Source organism: Phalacrocorax carbo, chromosome 9, assembly GCF_963921805.1.
Source record: "Phalacrocorax carbo chromosome 9, bPhaCar2.1, whole genome shotgun sequence".
NCBI lineage: Eukaryota > Metazoa > Chordata > Aves > Suliformes > Phalacrocoracidae > Phalacrocorax > Phalacrocorax carbo.
In genome coordinates, this window is record NC_087521.1 from 34,341,107 (window position 1) to 34,363,687 (window position 22,581).

Here is a 22,581-nt window from a genome sequence, read left to right on the forward strand (position 1 = left end):
ATTCCAGATATGTTTTTCTGTCTCAGACCTTCATAAATCAAGCAGTTGCTGTCTGCCAATCGCCTGAGAATTTCAGTGAAATAGGAGAGCGAAGTTATTCTCCAACTTAATCTTATTGGGAAGTATTGCCAAATAGGAAAAGCAAAGTACTACTTGTGTACCAACAGGACAGGACTGGTTTATTTTCTCCTTTGAACTCTATTCTCTGGTACTGTGAATCAGTATTAAAGATATTAACTCAATATTAATGTAAGTCTAAGCTTGTCTCCAGCTGATTACTACATGCATCAATTTCTGTCTCAGAAGCAGCCTCCACCAGAGGTACTGTTAATCATCAGACTGTTCCTGTGGTGAAGTTTTGGCAGTGAACGCCAGACTGCTTCTTGAACAGTGTAGTGCCTCACAGATGACTACAACATATTACAAAAACTTTTAACGTTGAGGTTTCTTGGTGGTTGGAGGAGGATACTGTTGTCATCATCATCACCCAGCACTCAAAAAACTCATTCTTCAGAGGTAGCTCAACACACCTAGGCTGATCACAAGGTTCCTTTCTGTCTTCCAAAGATGCACTTTCCCCACTGCATTGTATGTGCCTTTGGCAAAGTGTACAGTTGCTTCCTGATCACAGAATAACAGAACACAGAGCTAGGTGGAACTTCAGGGAGTCACCTAGTCCATCCCCAGCTCAAAGGCTTGATCCAGTCCATCCACAACATTTCCATTTCAGTTAGCCTGGGAAATCCAGGCCTCCCCACGTTGTTTCAACACCTTCAGAGTTAAAACTCTCCCCATGCACACAGCAAGGGAGATTCAGGTCAAAGCAAGTCTCCTGCACTTCCTGCCAAATCCACCAAAGAACCTAAACAACCTGTTTCTATTTTCATTTTTGCAGCAGGCTCATGCACCAGAAGATTTGATTCCCATCAGATTTTTTTCTTTCTGAAAGAAAACATTTTACAGCAGCAAACTAAACTACCCTGAAGTAGAGTTTTTGTTACTATAATAACTATAGCAGTGAGTAACTTGTGGGTAAGCAAAGGGTTTCCATCCTTCGAGTAGTGAGAGCCACTGATCCCAGACCCTTGTCTTACACAACCTTGGAGGAAGCGCTGCATGAAAGCCACAGTCCCACCTCAAACTCTGCTGGGTAAGACACTTCTATAGGCATAAATGCTTCCTAATCACTACCAGCAGTACAGCTTAATAAAGCAGTCTTCCTGGAGAGCCAGAAAATCCAAACCAGCAAGTTCCAAAGTCCCAAATAATCTCATCTCTTTCCCCGACTAAGAACAATGTTTTTGCATCTGTGAACTTGATTATCCTTGAGAAACGTATGTTGGAGAAGTATGTTGAACATATGTTCAAAACTGAACATAACCAGGTTTTTGGGGGGCTTTTTGGGTTGATTTTTTTGTTTTGTTTTTAGTTTTTGAGACAAGTGTTCTTACAACTTGCATCTGTGAAGTCATTTTACTCTCATAAAACAGTTCAGGAAGTATTGCCCTCTCCAGTACTTTTGGAATACCCACTGGCATGGCGATCAGTCCTGTGCATTCACCACAAGCTGCCTCTTCCCCAGCACCAAATTTTAGCACTGCCTGCATAGTTTACTGCTACCTGTACAGTCCCAGAGCCTTCAAAGAGGTTGCAGTAGTTCAATGAAATGCAGCCTGACCTGACAACCCCCATAGTTATTAGGCAGATTTTTCAGAAGGCTGATTTGCATCACTGGCTAATGATTAGGATTTGGGTTGTTGTTGTTGGTTTTTTGGGGGTTTTTTGGTGTTGGTTTTTTTTTTGGGGGGTGGGGGGTGGTGTTGGTTTTGATTTGAGGGTGGGTTTTTTTGTTTTGGTTTGGTTTTTTTAGCTACCCTTCAAAAGTTGCTCTTAATTGCTCTTGCTACCATTAGGAACCTTGGGGTCAGCTTGACCAAAAGCTGTATACTATGTTTGTGGTGCTTTTATGTTCAAATACAGCCAGCCTCTTTGTGATCAGAATCAGAAGTGTGGATTAGCTGAACACATGGCTAGAAGTTTATGTGCACCACAAAAAAAAATAAAACAGTCTTTCAGAGGCACCTACAACAGATCAGATAAGCCACAACCAACTGCCCTCCTTCACAAGGTATACAAATTAGGTAAAATCTTATCTACTGAAAACACCACAAGAAATCACATGTGAAATAGCTGGGGTTCTCCAGGGTGACCTTATTTCCCCCATAGTGTGTGGGAACAAAACTGGTTGCTCTTCTTGTTCACCGGGAAAAAAAGCCTTTTTCGGGCTGCTATGGCCTCTTCCCGTTTTCCTTCTCAACCCCACCACCACCACCCCCACCAAGTGATGAAAGGATCTGGTACACTAGAGTTCAGATTAATTCATAAGCTGCTTTTTGAACTGTTCCACTCCATACATTCCCTCCGCTGTCAGTAGGACTACCCCACTGCCGTAACAACCAGAACATAATAGTTTAAAAAAAACCAATCAAGTTTGTTTTAGGAAGAATATTTAATAGAAAATAAAGCTGACTAATCCTCATATGTGTTCACCTTACGTAATATAGGCAATTCAAAAAACTATACAGCTGATCTACATTAACTTCATCCTATATAAGAAGTTAAAAGTTGCTGTTGACTTGCAAATACCAAACCAATTGTGTAAGAATTATGCTTAATCAGATTTACATCCAGTTTCCTTCAAAAGTTCCGAACCATTCTGCTGTTTTGATACTACCACCACCACCACCAGTGGGGGTAGAAATTACAGAGCAAGAAAATATAGAAGCAAAGTAGCAAAAGTAACCAGTCTCCAGGAGTCGGGACTTTATTACTCTGCCTGTAACATACAATGACAGAGATCCGGTTATGAGCATAGTTTTGACACACGGGTAATTTGACACACTGGTATTTCTTCTGGGTGGGAGGAACTTACTACAGAAGCTTCTTGTAACTCTCTTTGACCGTATTTTTCTTAGCAAGTGGTTTGTTACTCACCCCAGATAATTTTTCTGGAAAGTAACTTTTACTTCTGCTTTTGTGAAATCAAAGACAGCAGACCCTTGCCACCACTTTTACAAGGTGTTTCTGTAGACATTTCAGTTGGCATTGTAAGCTTAGTTTCACTAAGGAAATTCAAGATATTCAGCTGAATGTGTTAATGACAACGTGGAAGTAAATATTTCAAGAGGCAGTAATGGAGGATATTCACTGCACAGGCTTCTGCAAGGCAGCTACGTCAGCAGCACAAGAGTTTGATTAAAAGCTAATACTCTAGAAGAGCTTAAAGGAGCATACTGATGCAGGCTACTAGAGCATCAGGATAAGCTTCAATTAAAGCAGTTAAATAATCTGACAGTTCCAAACAACTTAATAGATGAAAACCTATATAGGTAGCCCAGTTAAGCCCTACAGCCAGAGAAAGGAATGATCATAGCCTCACCTACAACACAGACTTCTTAGGAGTCATCCATAACCATGACACTAGTAAGGAAAAAGAGCAGCTGCCTTTAACAGGAAAAAACCCACAAACCCCCCACATTTAAGATACTATTATACCAATTCCAATATAAGTAATATGCCAAAAGAGCATTAGAATGCAAGGAGGGTTCCTTTTAGAAAGCAAAGGGTAAAGGAATCTGTTCTTTCACATAACGACTTCCTGAACAATCCTTATTTCCAACATTTTACTGCTCCCCCCAGGATTCATTTAACAAGGAGGCAATTTTATTCCGTGCTTTAAGCCCATCTCCAAAGCTGTCAAGTAAAACCATTCACCACTGCATAAAACCAACAATGCTAGTGCACACAAAATACAGGGTATAAAACTAATCAAGTTCATGTCAAAGCATGCTTTTTACTCTAGCTAAAAGAGCATAAGAGGTGGGCAAAGCACCATCTTTAGAGAATCTTCTTTGCAACCCTAAGCCTCTCGTACTACAGAGGAAATGCTATTCATCTGAGAACTATCTATAATCTAGCCAAATGCCACTGAAATTGTTTGATACGGCATTTTGTTAAACTAAATACAGACAGATACGATAGAAAGCCAGATCTAGCTTTTACTGCATTCAAAAGCAAGTTAGATAAACACAAACACAAAATCTCTTTCAAAGGAAGTACTATGCACAGCTGGGTTTTGATGCAAAGAGAGAAAGAAGTGAAGGAGGAAGACTGTTTATCCAACACACCAGAGCCTTAGGATCCACACACTTTTATTTGGAAACAATTTATACTCCTCTCCTAAATACCAGATTTTTTTAAAAAGGCTGAAAGTTTCAGAATTAGACTTCATAAAACACAAGGGGACAAGAGACCTCAAAATACACCTGCCCTGACACACCAAACACTCCCAACCCAGCTATATGTGCTCCATACATGCTTGAAGGTACAAAAGCAAGCTGCTCAAATTCTAGTCTGAGGAATAAGCAGCAACAACACAGTGTTACATCTGAAACTTCACTACATTAAACGTTATGGAGAAACTACGTTTGATTCAAAGGCCCATTTGGGCCATCAAAAAAAACACATGCACAATTCAGACAATTCATTTCCTAAGCAATCAAATGCTTTGCCTAGAACACTATCAAGGACTATTTGACAGCTCACATCATTATGACAAAAAGTGGTAGCTGTCTTATAACTTCAGTTATCCTCCAAATACAAGCAGTTGTAATGCCATTTTTGTGATTCCACAGACAAGAAGTTCCAGGATATCTGTTACTTACAGCTGTTTCATACTCGAGGATGACAAGAATCTTCTCAGGTTCATTCCAGTATCATTTAGCACAGAGAAAGAAAGAGAATTTGCACCCATTTTGTGGTTATAGGTGATCTCACAAGCAGTGTACCGAATAGAGAGTGAAGCACTCAACTACTGATCCTGACCTGCAACATCTGTGTCAAATCCTATCAAGTTTAACATCCCTTTCAGTTTCCCAGGGAAAAGACAGCCTTACAAATGCACAGCTCCCTGGTCAATCTGCTTATCAGAATCCCAAACGTTTGCCTCAGAAACAGAAAATAAAGAGTCAGGTTTCCTTCTTTGTAGCACTTGCAAGCATTACTGCCTCTCTGAACACAGCAGCTTCCTTAATATCACTGGTACTGTGCTATCATGGACTGCTACAGTGGCACGAACAGTCAAAGGCTAGATAATCTACCACACAGCCTGCTCCAAGCACATTTAGAGCAGGTAAGTAATGAGAAAAAACAAAGAGTTACCGTTCTGCCTCCTAGAACCCACTAACATCTAGTGGTTAAAAGTTTCCAGATGGAAGTTATTTTAGAAGGTTGCCGCACTAGCACCTACTTGGCCCAGATGTACCAACCTAGCTGAGAATCATTCTGTGGTTATGTTTAGCATGTAGTATTCAGTGTGAGTCATTGTCAGAGGTTCCTGCTTTTAATTCTTATTCTCCAAGCAATATAAAAAAAGAATGGGCATTCTCTGAGGTAGACATAGAAATAAAACCAGAGAGACATAAAGAAGGGACAGGGAAGGCTGGAAGAACTGCACAGCACTAGAAGCCTGGAGAGCACCATGAAGCAATGCAGCATCACAACTAAAACAGCTAGCAAGGAAGCTAAACAGTACCTGTCCTTTGGTAACAAGTGTGTTATGTACCCTAAAAACCATACCGGATAAGTTATTCTTCATACCCAGTTTTAAAGAACTACCCGAAACCTACCAGATCAGCAGGCGTACCGTAAGTACACAGTGCAGCTGAAGCTGTGGGGTTTTTTTAGAAGTCTTAATAAACCAGAAATTAGGAGTGCAGCAATGCGGAGAACTAGACTTCAATGTATCTTCGTCAGACTTAAAACACCCTGACAACTTACTAATTCACAGCAACCTTGGGTGTTTGCTTTTATCATAATCTATAACAAAGTTAATCAGTCACCTCTAGCCAGGAAAAGATTTTGCAAGGCTGTGAATTGTTTACTGCTGACCAGCAAAACTAATTCTGATATATATCGCTTTATAACAGCAAAGGGTTTACACTTTCCTTAAAGAGGACTTCCCAAAATGTTACCTTAAATAAACACTGGATCTTTACAGGTCTAAGAACACCATCACAAATATTTAAGAATTGTGAGGTATCTGCATGCAATTATTGAGAATGAATCAAAGTCACAGAAATAATGTATTCTTGAAGTTTTTAATTTCTAGATGCTCAGAGATTCTCATCTCTAGAAAAATCTGACTTACACAGCTTCCTGCAGCAACTGCTTGAACAACAGATTTTGCACTTCTGTTTTCTTCAGACAGGGAGGTATGCCATTCTCCGTGATGCAGCAAGGCACATGTTTTATGCAAAGTAACTATGCAAGACTGTGTATATACAGATGCAACCATCGAAGCCCCAAAGCCACACTGAAGGCTCTGTAGAGGTCAAGTTTCTCCGAGGACCAAAATTTTCACTCACTAGTCTAGCCTGCCTACTTCTGGTTACATACTCTACAAGCCAAAGTTTCATAAAATTTGCATTTACACATTCCAACAGATATTAAGTAATGCGTACAAGTGGCACAATGGTTTGTAGTACAGAAAACAAGTTTAAAACCACATATAGTTCTCCTTCAAATTTTTTCCTTTGGAAATCCAGCTCTTTTTTCTTAGCCAAAACCCACAAAGACAGTCAGCATACTATAACTATTTTTGTTCACCAGCTTTCAAAAACAAGCGACCCCATATGCTTCTCTTTATTTATCTTGATTTCTTTGATTTTAAAGGCAAGGAAGCCCCATGGGGCAAACCAGACCAAGAAAAGAGAGATCTGTTTAAAGCAATGTTTCCCAAAGTTCAGGCTATAATTCCAAACGGTATTACAGGACATCGAAGTAGCATTTGCAAGTCAAATAGAAATTCAGCTGTAGAAATAAAGTTCATGAGCCCAAGACTGAAATTGGAAGTGGATTCGCCAGCAAAGCATGTCTGCAAAAACCTATTTCAGAGACACAGAAATCAAATAACCCATTACAGCGGGCTAGCTCAAGAGATTCCCTTTTGCCCTCAAGTTCTTACACCTGACACCACTCTCCATAAGGCCACCTTGGCCACAATACACTGTTTTCAATTGAACAGGAGAGTAGTATGACACAAAGAAATTTACATCCCCCTCCCCTGCCAGTGGATGAGGATGCACAAGTACGAACAATCTACTGTTTATGTGGGTTTTGCAGATATGCAAATTCTTACCTCTTCTCCCTCGCCCAGCTAAAGATACTGCATAAGCATTTTAGGAAGTAAGTAGCATACTCCCTTGCTACTCTGGTAATACTTTGGCTTTATATCCATAAGAATATCTGTAAAGGTCTCCCACAACTGTCTAACTTTCCTCCTACAGCTCTATTAAACAGAGGAAAGAGCTATAGCATTTGCTTCTATCATGTAGAAATCTCTCAGGCAAGAGATGCCATCACTGTACCACCATGGAGGGTAGCAGAAGATAAGAATGATGTACACAAACACTCACACCCCCTCGGTCTGTTTCAATATCTTTGTAAAACTCAGTAGTAAGTCTTCTGGAAGTGCCCATTATAACAGAACAAGCCTGAAGTCCACTAGAAAGGCATTCATTTCTGGACAAATCCCAAGGAAACTTCTTCTTTCAGAGTTTTAGCCAAGGACAAAAATCCTCAACTAGGCTATTTTGCAACCACCCAGAAAGGGGGACTTCTCAAATCCAGAAAATTTAACATTTCAGCTGAGTAACAGAATACTAGTCTAAGTTCTGAACTGAGCTCATACATGAGTGGCAAAAGTATGAGACTGCTAAACTACATGGGACACAATTTGCTATTCCCCCCAAAAAAATTCAGGTTGTGTTCAAAATGCCTTCAAAAAGCTGTTTTTCCAAGAAAACCGGACATCAGAGTTATTCTGCAGGGACCTTTTTTTGCACTGAAAAAGCAGAGATTAACTAGTCCAAACCAAAAGTACATATCACCACAAGAGCAAGTGCCTCACAAAGCATGCCTACTTAAGGCTTTTCTAATACCCCAAAAACAACCAGAAAATTCTTCATCCCAAGGCACTGTCCTGACTTGTACATACAACACATCAGACATTTACTATAGCAAAGTCTTCTTCACAAACACCTGTGACAGACCTTATGGTGTGGCTCAGGCTGCCACTAGGAGCGTACACCACTCCTACATCCAAATCCCTTCCCCACAGTTAGCTGCAGTTCCAGAATGTTCGCGTCCATTCCCATTCACTCAAAGCTGACATCCCACCATTCCTGCAGGCAGCAGAGGTGAAGCAATCCTAGTGACAAAGAGAACAATCAAAAAAAAAAAGGAGTTTCATAAGCCAGAGAACCCACAAAGCATGATTTCCTCTGGGTACATGTCTTGCAGTTGGATTACTTCGTTGTCTACTAAGATGACAAGCTCCAATTGAAGTTTTTTCCTCAGAGGTGAGAAGCACAGTCACATGGATTCCCCAATGTCTAACGAGGTGGGGGGGGCAGGCGCAGCTCATTCATCTCACAGACTCTCCTCAAACAGCATTGGGAGGCTTTGCAACTAAATCAGTTCAATGACATACTTCATTTCCAGTTACAGACTACAGCCTCACCTGTCACTACATCCTTCTGTAAACCATGGAGTATTCATCTGAGGCAGATGGAAAATGACTGGAATAGGGAGCTGATAGTGCCAGCAGAGCTGAGGATGTGGTGTCCTCCCACAAGACGACTGCCTAGACAGCCAGCAGCAGTAACTACCTCAGATATCTGACTTCACTCCAGCTGTTTGGATCATCACCCCAAAACCGGCAACCTTGTTCTGCCCCTACCCAACATCTGCCCTTTACAGTCTCAAAGAGGCACCAGATCCTTAAACAGTTTATCTCACACCACTTAAATACAAGCAGTTCTAGAGGCTACAAGCAGCTACCATGATCAGTTTGAAGCAGGGACCTGTTCAGAGCTTCCCTAGATTTATACTCGGCTTAATTTATGCCGAGACAAACTGCACATCTGAACAGTCATTATCTGGATTTTTCTTCTAAAGTAAAGAGATTAACCACACAACAGACGATAGAGAGCTAAAAGATCCTATCAAATACTGCATGCTACACCACTTTTTTTTTTTAAATTTTGACAACAGCTGCCACACTCTGCATAGGTGTGTACATCAAATAAAACACTTCTTTCTTCAAAAAAATGGGTAACAGCATATGTAAAACCTAGAAGTAGAAGAAGGAAGAAAATGAAAAATTTAAATTATCCCTAACCAGACCACTCCTGAGACTTCATCACGAGTATCGGTGGGAAGTTAACTTCATTTAATTAAACAAAAGATTGCTTACAATTGCTCACATAGGCTTCATTTAGTTCAGGCCCAAGTAAGAATGGTTGTGGGGTGGGGGGCAGGTCACTTTGCATAGCTGGTTTTAGTGAACGAGTTGGGTTTTTTTTTTTTTACACACACACACGCACACACTCTCATTTTCTGGATATTAAAAGAGTATCATACATGCTTATCTACCAATACTTCTTTTAGTTCAATTCAACCAAGTGTTTTGCTCCCTTGACCTAGGCATGACAAACTGATCTTTAATGCATTTCTCCAACTCCACATAGCACAAGGCATCACACTTTTACCATCTGACACATTCATAACAAATTTCATCAGTTCATAAAACTGAGACAGCTGTTTTTTCTCAGCTGCCATCTCTGGCCAAAACTTACAAATCAGCCCCATACTCTTTGTGGCTTGGGTCTGAATAGAGTCTGCAACTGGAATCTGTCCAACTCCAAATCCAGTTCCTTCCTGCCTGCCTGCACTGGCTACAAAATGCCCGGAGGAAAGAGTGCAAATCATTTTTGCCACAGTAAGATCTGCTTACCCTTTAAAAAAAGTACTATTTTACAACTGTTCTCTCTATGCTGAGAGATTTCCACTAGGTAAAGCTTTAACATAAACCAGACTCCTCCAAGGAGTTTAAGGTGCAAACTAGAAATATATGATTAGAGGCCAATTCCGGAATTGAATTTAAAGTTACATTGCACATAATAAACTAGGAGGATATGCTGAGCTTGACTTAGACCCAGCTAATAACTTAAACCCTAGCTTTGCTTACAGAGGTAACTGTACTTTATATTTGGTAGTCTTCCTGCATCCTTACATGGAAAGGTATTCGCTATATTATACCAGCCTCTGCATGCTGCAAACTCAAAACTTGCAATAACACTAGATATATGTCATTCAAGTTTTGCAGCTGGAAGCGTGATTGTGCAACCAGAGAGATAAGGCAGGGCTGAGCCAGCAATGTAACAGCAGTATTTTGTGCTCAAACACTGAAAGTAAGGCACAAAACGAAAAGTCAAAAGTTAAGGCTCTTTTGCTCTGACAGCAAGCAGACTGTAAAAATACTGCAAAAAAATGGCTTATTTATCTCTTGAAGGCAAAAGGATTTAGAGCTTTCCCCAAAGCTCTGTCAAAGTTTTTAAATGGGTACAGAGGCTCACTACCAAAAAAGGGTTATTTAAGAACTGCTTCTGGAATTGTGGAAAAAAAATACCAGTGCACATCCCTAAAAACAAGAGAGCAGCTTGCAATCTCTACCCTGGCAGCTTTAGCAAGGCATCTTACCTAAGGTAAGAAAAATATTTTAAAATCTCACTGCAGCCAGTAAGACTAAGGCATTGCAGCTTCCACAGACTCTGCCCATAGAGGCACCTTCCTGTAACCTCGAGGAACACCAGTACTGCCCCGAGCGCAGCTGGCTTGCCAGAAGTGTTTAAAGGCGTCTCATGTTTTAGGCTTTTCATTAGCCCAGTGAAGACCAGCTAAAGCCAAGAGAGGCGTAAGAAACCACGCAAGACTCATTCGTTTGGCTATTGCCAAACTTTCTTCTTCAGATTTAGCTCTGGCGGAAGTTACTCAGCTGCTCATGTCAAGCGTGTCCTCACAGATCTGCCCTAAGACCAATTTGTTCTATTTGCCTAATTTGCTGGTAGTTTTTCGGCAAAAATCACTGAGGTACTCACAGCTTGTTTAATGAAATCTTGTGGCAGAATCAGATTAGGGAACATTCTTACAAAGAAACCCTCTGTCTCCACAGCTGTTCTACCAACCAGAGAGGGTACAGACCTGCAGCAAGGCCTTGTAACCTCTCCCATCACACACATGGTTCTGGAGTAGGACTTATGCCCACAGCCTATGGCAAAAGGCCACATGGTAAACTCACGAATTCAAACCTCACTCCCTAATGCACCAGGAAACTATTCCAGGAAATCTTAAGATCTAGAAAATTATTCAAAGTAGGTTTTACGCATCTGCTAGCAGAAAGGTTAGGACAACTACAAGATAATGAATCCTACCTAGTCTGAAAGATTCCTCTCTAATGCCAAAATGATTTCTGAACTGAAGTATTGAGTTTCACAGCTGCCTGCTCTCAAAGGTCATGCGTGGACAGGAGGAAAGCAAGTTGGAAGTACAGCAACATTTTGGTTTATTAGTCTATGTTCCATAAAAAACACGGTCATCTGTGAGACACAGAACCCTGTCACAGGATGTGCAGGGAAGCAGGAACCGTACAGCTCTCAGTATCTTTCAACAGCGCTGTCTTTCCTATAAAAGAAGGACATAGACACACTACTCCTGTTTCAAAGGCTACAACTCCACCATTACTAAATCAGACATCAACTATCAAAATAAAGTCATGCTGTTGCACATGAAGAAATGCAGCTGTGATTATATCAAAGTTTCAGCCCATTAACTTCTGTGTCTAGACTAAACAGTTCTTTCACTCTTCCTAAAGGCACGTGCTAGAGAGTTTGCACATTTGGTCTCCAGTTTATTTGTAATGTGCAAGAGGAGATTTAAGCTTTTATATGCTTCAATTTGTTTAGTTTACTTTCATACAGAGACTGATTGTCTTCACAGTCAGTACCACTTTGTCTTCATCCATGACATTCACATGCATTAAGAGGATATACCTCATAAGTTTGAAGCTTACCTGTTGGTTTAGGCATTACTAAAGCTGTCCAGTTTGAAGAATAAAATTGTTTCATGGCAGTTTGTGAAATTACTGGATTCTAAAATAAAGATAGCATACATATTGAGGGTGAAGAGTAATTTGAAAGCCTACTAAACGCATCACTACAGTTTAAGATGAAAATTGCCTTCCAAAAGTGCTTATCAGTTAGAGAGAAAGACTATGCCAGCACTTCTCTTTTGTCCTCATACCCCTGAATGTAAAGGGGAAGGAGGAGAATTTTGCAACAAGGGGGATCAGTTAGCAATACAATACTCAAGAAGACCATAACGCTTCTTGGCCTTCTCCTTTTTAACTACGTGCCAGACATCTCTAACTTTTCTTGCCCATCCCCGTTGCTTTGGGGTGACAGTGCAGTGAACTGACATTTTAAGTTAGTCTATGTCTCACTGTGCAACTGGCTGTTTTTGACTCTGTTTAATACAATTAGTTGCTACACAGTAATGTAGCTATATCATAGTTAATATAAGCAATAAATATGACAGATGAACCTTTGGTCTTTATTGCCAAACACTTCATAGGGGAATGCGTGGCCTTTGTACTATTCCCTAGCTTAGGAAGCCTTCTGCTACATTAGATTAGGAACAGCCTAGTTCATCCTCCTTGAAGCATGCTCGTTTTATCTACAGTCAGGTCAGGATATGTAGTGTGCCTAAGCCCAATATTAAAGATTATATTGTTAAATGGGGAAAACACCCACCTAAAGAAAATCACTTGCAGAAGCACAAAACAGGTCTTGCTTATTTTCCTTTCCTACAGGAGAAACAAATTGCTGTTGATAGAAGCACCCCTAATAGGTTCTTCAGCAATTGGCACCTTCATATCATGCCTAATCAAATCAAGCCCATCTCAAAACCACTTTGCTTTTAATACAACAAACTCTTGAGCATTGTAGATGTTGTCTGTATCCATTTTCATAACTGCTGTTTATAATATCTTTCATCTATATGACATTTCTGTTGTGAAACAGCGGAAAGCTTTTAGCTGAATTATTCTTTCTTCACCATGAGCTAATAGCCACCGCCACTATGAAGCTCCATGCACGCTTCTGGCTGAACTCACAGGACTTCGTATTCCAGCCTTGGAGGAACTGAACAAAACTTCAGTGCAAAACAGCTGATAGTCACTATTTTTAGGAACAGATGTTAAACTCATCAGAACAAGTAAAAGCTACATCTAGACAATGCAAGTCCAGTGTCACCTTGTTCACTTCTCATTCATAACCAATCATGTTAAAACACCATGCCTTCCTGGCACACAGCCCCTCAGTAACAAGTTTTCAGAGACTGAATGTTTAATTACCACTGTCGAAGCTTCGCTGTGCAAAGATTTCCTGCAAGGACTGTCTTCTCGTATCTTAAGCTCTGTTAACTCTAGGCAACAACGGCTGTTTGTGGGAAGGGCAGTAGAAAGATGTTTATTTTGTAGTCAGTCAAACCCAAAGACAGGTTACTCTTGCTGCTGAACTCCCAGCACCACAATGCCTACTCGGACACCAGGAAAACCCCACAAAGAGGTTACTGCCTGCCGCCCTTCCCCTCCCCCCATCTCTGTTTGGTTTTAAAATCACACAACCAGAAGTGCACCCGCTACACAGTCATCAACAGTACACAGAGTCCCAGCCAGCAATACTTGCACAGGCAGGAGGTCACATTACAAGGTTAAATGTGTGAGTCCTCGCAGACGGGGCACATCCAGTCATCCAGAGAGGATGCACAACGGTGTACCACAGCTGAAAAGCTGGGACAGCGTCGCTCCAGCTATTCCCCTGCCCTCAAAGCACAGTGATCTGCTGCTTTGGAAGCCCCTACTGTTCTCAACTGTACTATTTGCTCAGTATGATGACCAAGACCTATTCTAGGCCACCGAGTAATAGGATTAAAACAGTCTAATCCCAGAGGTTACTTACAGTTTGCTATAGAAGTTACAAATTGGTCCCCCAAAGTAAGTGAATGACACTATGATCTCAAGCCCAGTACTAGCCCGCATAAAGCTACACCAGTAGACATCTAAAAAAAAAAAATCAGGCAAATGTAAGAGGCATAAAATTCTGAACTGCATCTTGTCAAGAAGGAAACAATCTAAAAAAAAAGCAGAACCCCTTCAACACAGTATTAGCATACGCAGGTGATAAAAGTGAAAAATGTGAGGACAGCATTTAGTGATATGTTTATAAAACAAACAAAATGAGAAGCTTTGCCTTACAAGCCTTTCTGGAAGCAGGCATGCTCTCCATGCCAGCATCCCCATTCCTGCCCCTCAAGGTTTAAGCTTGTGACAAGTCACATGTGAGCTTTTCAGTGGTGACCTTGGGCCAGAATGAGAATAAACATAGGATATTTGTTGATAAAAGGAAAAGCATCCTCAAAACAAATGAGATTTGGGCTATCAAACAGTACACGCAGAACAGGATCTGACAGCACAAAGTACACCTAGAAACCAGCTACAGTTTCTGCTTCAAGCTGGGAGCTCAGACTGAATCCTCCTCTACTTCACTCCCCTTGCTGAGCACAGGACAAGTAAGCCACGAGCATGACAGCATGGAAGAACCAAACACAACCCTAGATGACATCATGAAAAGCTCTTCTACTGAACGTGAGTTAAGACTGCAACTGTACAACATGCTAGAGGAGCCTCCTTTGGAAAGTTTCATACCCATACTCATCACAGATACTCAAGACAAATTCAGAACCAAACCATGTGCCAACAATACCAACCGGAAAAATGGCACAAGACAACAACTGGTTCAGCCTACCTAAACAGCTGTTGCCTACAGGCACGCCTGTAGTATTTTGCAAACAGTTGTAAAACTTCTCTGCTGGCACTCTGAGCTAATAAACCCTACCTTCAGCAAGGCATGCCGGCTCAGGCTCAGTACCATGTTGTGCTCACCTAGTTCCTCATTAGCTTAGAGTACAGGAAAAGAAGGTTCCATCTTCCTGAAGTATCAAGTTGATACGTGCCACCACTACTGAGGAATAAGGACCAAGCAAGTTAAGAGAGCAGCACTAACTCCATAATAAATGGGTATAAACCAGCCATAATTTAGTTTAAACTGGATAATAAAAAGTTCCTGACGACTTAGGAAGAATCTGTTCTCAAGCAACCTTGTAATCATAGGTGAAAAACAGCCTGCTGTTAAGATGGAGCATGAAATAGCTTAAGCTTTCAACAACAAAAACCAAGTCTTAATAGCCTAGAAAGCAATTTCTAGTTTTATATGCATATTTTTAAGTAGAGTCAAGTGGACTTTCACAGTATCTACTCATGTATAAATTTCAACTGGAAATGGAAAACTATGCATCCCTGATTCTGCCAGGATAGGAAAGGAGCAGCTATTTGGTTCTACGAGGGAAGTGCATGAGTCAAAGGCAACAAAGTCTTACATTCTCAGACTTGTTTACTCAGTAAACAGTTTGTTTCCCATATTTTAAGAAAAAAAATTAAGTCTTCCACTTCTACATGTGTGACCTACTGCCTGTACATGCACTCAGTTTCCTTTTTATAACAAGCATTAAATACGCTGATGTTTGCTTCAACAATCAGATTTTTAGCTTCTGGAGTTTGAAGCTTCTGTTCTCTGATTTTACATCGGTATCGAGATGCCGTGAATAAAGCCTAGAGCTGGCTACAAATCTGCACTCTGAGAAAGTCAAAAGTACTCCAAAGAATAGGACAGTCACTGAGAACCAACTTGGGCATGTTTTCTTTCTTAGCCTAAATGAAGCAAAACCTTTGCTCTATCCAGCCATAGACAAGCTCTCACTGAAAAATCCACAAATCTTTCCTCAAATATAACCCTTTCTACTATTTTTTCTACACTGCAGTTCATGTTCTATTCAGACACAATACTTGTGGTGTTTGATTAATCTACTTGCAAGCTCTGAACTGGCACTGATCACATATTCTCAATATGCAGCATATAAGATCCATCATAAACTAAGCACAAGACATAAAGGTCTCCAAGAAGCCACTGTCAATATCAAATAAAAGAATAAATCAGTTTTTCCAGAACAGCAGCCTCCCAGCTATGACTGTTGAAGCAAATGATTCTCAGAGAGAATCATGACCTTGAACGTATTTAACGGGTGACTACCATTATTTGCTATAGACACTCCTTTAAATGAAGCCTAAAGTACATTTTTAAATAAAGCTCAACAGCAGAACCGGAGTTATCTCGGGCAGTTTCACCAATATATCTACACCATATAGTGCAGGAAATTACAGAATCATTAAACAAAGCTTCATCTTGATATCAAACAGCAAATCCACGTGAGTGCAACACAAGTCCCCAGTTTAATGTCATAACCAGGATGACCCTCCCTCTGCCTTCGGCCCATAAACAGAAGCAAACGCTACCAAGAACAAGCAGAGATACCAGACCGCATCTGCATTTGCCAACATTACCAGGAAACGGCATTAGCTTCTTCCTGAACTGCACAGCAAGAGACTAACAAAAGGGTTCCATGAAAAGCCAAACAGGTAAGTTGAAAACTGGAAAAGTAGGAAATCCTTCAGAAACTTTATTCAGCTGATCAAGGAGGTAGTGGTTGAGGAGCAACTCTGATCTATCTGAGAAGGCCTGCATGAGAGTCTAAAAATGGAGGACCCTTCAGATTAACACAAAAAGACAGGTTTCAAATCTAAATTTGCTCCAATTATAAAGTGGTCCATCAACCAGAACAACTTCCCAAAAGTTACTGTAGAATTTATCACTGTAAACATAGATGAGAATTTTACTCTATTTTTTCAAAAGGTTATGTCTAATCAGAACTACAGCCTGTTTATTCGAGGACGTCCAATGGTCCACATTAAACAAAGCTCACATAACAATTCACAGTGGCTCCTTAACAGATTCATTTATTTTAATGGTTGACTCTGGAAAATTTACACATCAAATGCTGACCCGATTTCAAAGTGACCACTGTAACAACACTGAGCAACGGTTTTGTCTAGTTAGATAAAACAATTTATTAGATTTGCAAAATCCATTAAGTCTATAAGACAAAGTCTTCCTCAGCTGAGGATGCACCAGGCTGCACCTCCTTACTAATCTGAAGCAGCTAAGGGAAGTCTTTGGTTAATAAGGAATATTATACTTACATGCACGTACTTACTAGAAAGCCCATCCAAAACTCTTTAGAATTGGTTGCAATACACAACATTGAAAGTATCGCATGTCAGGGACAAAACCCCTTCATTGCTAGAGAACTTGGCCATTGACTAGAACTTACACTTCTTTGGCATTCCTCCTTCAATTTATATCATTTTAATCAGTGACTTTTCTGAGAAGGCACCCATCGACAACATGCCATCCCAAAGGACACAAGATTTAATGGCACCAGGCCACCGACACCTGCCTGCAGTGAAAGCTACCCCATGCAGCCAGGGGCCAGAGCACAAAACAAAGCCACACCAGCCTGAATGCCATTACGTCAGAATAAACTCTTCAGAGAACAATTCAAAGCTGGGGGAAAGAAGGGGTACTGGGAGGAATGGGACAGGACATACACCTCAAGACACTAACCAGGTACCAGACAAGTCAGATGAAGGCTACTGACAAACCGCACTCCAATACTGTGACACTCTCCTCAGGTCCTTGTTACTGTATTCAGCATCTCCCTCAAAACTCCCTCCAGCCCCATGTTCCAATAAATATATAACAGACCATTACTTTGATGGGACTTCAAATAAAGTTCCCCTGCCAAAAAAAATTAGAATATGAATATTTCTGCTTCACCAAGAAAACCATCACCTTCTGTGAACAGATGATGCTACGAGCAGATGCACCCAAGCAAATTCCACAAGCAGATTCACAATCAAGCAGATGATCTCTTCTCTACCAGCCATCTTGACCTGTCTGGCTTGATTTACATAAACTGGTTTTATTCATTACAACACTGATTACGCAGACCTCTACAAAAATCTTAACCAAACATGCACTGCCACATCACTCACAGAAAATACGTAAGGGGCTGCCAGGAGAAGGTTATTAGCAATGTATTTGTTGCAACGACTGACTTTGAATGTCTCAGGCTTTACCCTCTCATCACATTAATGCGCAGACAAGCAATCACAACTATTCTGAGACAATACAGGAATATGTTCTGGTGGGAGAACTACCTCCTGCCAAAAGAACGCCTTCCTCTCGATTTAAAGGTCAGATATAAAAAAAACCCTTACTTTAATGCTGCTAAGACCGAGGAAGAGCAAGAGATAAAGGGAAAGTTTTGTCATCTTAAAAACAGGACTCTCAGCAGTTTGCCAGGTATGCCAACACCTTCGTTCATCATCCTTTTCACCATCTAATGTAAAAGTCTCACAGCTACAGACAGAAGTTATCCATCAACATCACAATCAATGCTTTTTTTAAAAAAACAAACAAACACAGGGTGTCTCAAAAGAACTTTTTTTTTTTTTTAAATCCAGCTGTGAGGTCACTCTATCAATTTTAATCAAGTGGTTGTAACAAGAGCTGGGATGCTGTGCTTCTGCCCATCCACAGGTCTTTGTTTCACTATGGGGAAAAGAGCAGATTTACACTGTTTTATTTTAAATGAAACTTCAGATTACAAGATTTTAATACAAAATAGGTATTAAGAATAATTTTTTTAGAATTCTGAACAGCTGCTTAAGCTGTTCCAAGAGTTCCTAGTCACAAATGTTGAGTCACCAGAGAGAGAGATATGTTAGTATTATTTATGGCACTACATGCAACATTTACAACATCTCTGATAGGAAACACAGTAATGAACTCCTAAAGCGTCAAATGGATCCTAAAACCCCAACCTTCAGTCCAAACAATGGACAATGTAGTTACTGAAGTTGCTTCCTGCATCACATCCACCACGTGGTGACAGCCAAGGCCCTATCGTTTCCGCGTAGCCTACAGACATATACTGACCAGAGATTCAGCTGCCCGTTTGCAGACTTCTTGTTCACAACTGTACTGCAAGGACAAGAGGGTTTGTTTGCTTTCCTGGTACACGTAACACCCAGAAGATATAACATCAGTAGCTTCAGAGAACAGCTGACACTCAAATACAAACTAAACTCAGTCATATAAAGTTTATTTAAATTTTATTGGCATGTTGCAACACACAACAGTGAAGATCAAGACCTCTGGCAGAACGGATAAGCTGAGATCAATGCGTTTCCATATTAAAGGAAAAGCACACCAGACTTTGCTAGGTTAAGATCAGAGCCAAAACATTTCATACTTCTGTACTTTCAACTGCTGCTAAAAATAGTAAAGCAACAGAAAGGAAAATGCTTCCAGCTGTGCACAAAAAGCCTCTGCAGCACAACATCAATTTATGCACTCTAATTTAATTAAAGATTCAACATTATACTATGACTTTATTGTTAGAGACAGTGTTGCACAGCTGAGGTTACCCTCCATTTCCACAACCAAAACAGTAAGAAAGGTTTCTTTATTAAATTTCGTTTGATATGGATACTTCTCCCAAAATCAAGTTACCCGACTTGAATTCAAGTCTTTCAAGTGCCAAGCTATGCCACATTCACGGTAATAGCTGTATTTTATTTCACAGTATCTTGACCTCATCTCGTGATAAGAAATATTTAGCATCCCTTAAGGAAAAAAAGGAACGCCATTGGACACACGAGTACCCAGTCTCGGCTGCTCTTTTTACCCAGAAATTCAAACAGTTATTCTGCAGAGGTGAACACAGTTCTTTAGGAAATGCCTTGACCAAAACAAAACAAGAATGTCCCTAACCAACCAGAATAAGGTTTTCTACGACCTTGCAGCATATATGTAACAGATTCCGGGGGAGGCTGAATAACGCAGCAAGGCCATAACTGTTCTACTTCACTGCTGGCTTGAAACCTTTCTATTGTATTTATTACTAAAAATTATTCCATTAACCATATGTTTCTGCATATTAAGCTATCAAAATTAAGCATCTTTTATAAGGTTCACAAGGGCTCTCAGCAAGCATGGCTTAGATGCTTCTCCCTCATCTGCTTCTACGGCGTTCAGCAGAAAGGCTTCGAGCTTTAACAGCAGGGCAAGAACATAATACCAAGCGGATTACTTCAAGATCCGTATCAAGCTGAGAAAATAAACATTCCCACTACCAATGTGAATCTAAGTGCTTCATCCCCCTCCCCTCCCCCCCTAATTCCAAAGTCATCTCCCCTGCAATCTGCACGGAGGACGCCGTCTCTCGGGGCGAGGGGAGAAACCGCCGGGGAGAACTCAGCGAGCGCGGAAGGTGCGCGTCTCCTCCTCAGCACCTGCCGGCGGCACCGGGGGCACGACGGGGCCGGGGGGGGGCCTCCCCCGACAGCCCCGCGCCCCCCACACACCCCCACACGCAAAGTTTGTCTCCATCCCGCCGCGCTGTCCCCGCGGTGGCGGTGCCCGGCCGCCCTCCCTCCCTCCCCCCCCTCAGCCGCCTCGGCGACCCCAGCGCCCGCCCCGCGCGCTAGGGCGAGGGGGGAAAAGGCGGGAAGCAGCGCGCGCCCTCCCGTTCCCGCCGCGGGGGGGGGTCTCGCGCCTCCCGGGCGTCATCTCAGCGGGGAGACGCGGCCGGCGCTGAGGGGAGGGAAGGGGAGGGAAGGGGAGGGGGCGCCCCCGCCGCTCCCCCCGCCCCAGGACGGGCCCCACCGCCGCCGCCACGCTTCCCACGCGCCCCTCCGCAGCGCTCACCCCAGCACCACCAGCTCCCCGTACTTGACGGGTTCCTTGTTAGGCGCGCAGTGCTCCTCCTGGCTGGGGGAAAACATGGGTCCCGCCGACAGGGGGGCAAAAAAAATCACCCGGGAGCCGCTGTTACAGTCCCATCCGCCGCCGGTGCGTGTGTGCAGGGGGTGAGTCCCGAGCGGGCTCGGCGCTGCGCCCCGCACTGAGCCGGCGGCCGCCCGACAACGGCCACTACACCCGGGTGGGGCGGAGCGCCGAGGGGGACGTACCAACTCGCCGCGGCAGGGGGCGGGAGGAGCAAAGCGGTGCCCGCCTACGCGTGGCCACGCCCCCCTCCCATTCACCGGCTGCGAAAGGGGGCGTGACCCCGGCGGGGAGCTCCGCCCCTTTCCTCGCACCCTCCCCCTCCCCGCCCGCGAGTGGTACGGCCTCGCCGTGTTATGTAAACATAGAGTAAAGGGGACGGGGCCGCTCTTAAAGGGGCCGCGTCCGTCGGGCGCAGTGCGGGGGGGAGGGGCCAGGGGGCGGGGCTCTGAATCACCGAGGGGTCCCGACCGCTGCCTGCCGGCGGGGGGGGGAATGATTCTAGGTCGCCTGACCGCGGGGGGAAATCCTGGGTTCCAGATCACCTGGAGCACTGTGTGGGGTTCTAGACCACCTCCTGCCCCTGGGGGGATGTCTAGAAACGGGGGGGGGGGGGGGGTGCCTTTAGACCCACACCTGCCCGGGGGCCTGGTTCTAGATCACCCGGGGGTGTAGGTCGTCTCCTCCCCAGGCTGGGGGTTCTAGATCACCTCAGGGCTCTGGATCATCTCAAGGTGCTTCAGGCCACCTCCCTGTGGCTCTAAATCGCTGTGGTGCTCTGAATTCCCTCCAGGGGTCTCCCAGGTCACCTCCTGCCCCAGAGGGAGGGGGCTCCAGGCCACCACCCACCTCCTCCTACACCTTCCCTGCAGTCTCCAGCACGGTGGTCTCAAGCAACAAGGCCACCATCAGCTTCTGCACTTGCAGCTGAGGAATGGCTGCTCTCCCATCTCTCATCCCCAGGTGAGGAAGGGGCTGTAGAGCCCACCTTCCAGCCTTTTATCTCCATTGTCTTCTTCTGAGGCTGCAAAAAAGGCCCACCCCACCTTTGTTCTTTAGGAAGAGCTTTACAAAGCCAATGCTTTTCAATGTTCTTACTCATCTCCACAGGGGCGACCACCATCCCCAGCGTTGCAGGTTTGCTCCAAAGCTGGGCCCAGGCTGCTTTATTCCTTAATAAAACTTATTTTCAAAACAAAAAAAAAAGGAGGAAAAAGTCCGGAATGAAAGCAGGTGACCATGGTATTCCCAAGCCCACAGCCCCTCCCTGAAAGCCCACCCCAGCAGTACTCAAGCACAAACACATTTTCACTCCATTTCTGACAAATTTGGGTGAGATAAGTCATCGCATCAAAACACTGGTGGGCAGACAGGTGTCTGGGGGCACGTGCACAGAGAGCAAGGCTTTGTGCAAGGCAAAACCACTCTAAAACATCATCAGGGTGCAAAAAACCCCCAAACCCCAAACTTTTCTACAGCAACTTCCAAGAACTTCCCCCCCCCAGCCCGCTGCTGCCTCAGTGTCTCTCCCACCAGTGAGCTCTGCTCGGAGCTTCATTTTCTTTCTCCTCGGTACCTGGCGCAAGCACAAAACCAACAAAGATTAGCTCGACATTGATCCGCATCGAGGATGGAAATTCTCATTAGCCGCTATTTGAGGTCTCCAACCCCGGAGCCCGTTAGCGAAGGCAAAAGTAATTGCAGCAGCCGCCACACTGCTCCCAGCCTTCACCGAAAATCATCCCCCGGGCCGGTGCAGTCAGACTCAGGATCGAGCCCTGCTCCTCCTGCCTAAAGCTTTCCCTCTGCCTGAAAT

The 22,581-nt window shown here is 43.1% G+C and overlaps 1 protein-coding gene across 1 annotated transcript in view; it reads right to left on the bottom strand.

Moving 5' to 3' along the window:
* The window catches only part of PELI2 (pellino E3 ubiquitin protein ligase family member 2), a 90,055-nt gene extending 69,131 nt beyond the window's left edge, over nucleotides 1–20,924 (bottom strand). Inside the window, exon 1 of the mRNA XM_064461061.1 lies at nucleotides 20,688–20,924. Within this exon, the coding sequence (XP_064317131.1) occupies nucleotides 20,688–20,764 (77 nt within the window). The 5' untranslated portion in view covers nucleotides 20,765–20,924. The remainder of the gene's footprint in view (nucleotides 1–20,687) is intronic.
* Nucleotides 20,925–22,581: the final 1,657 nt, after the last annotated feature.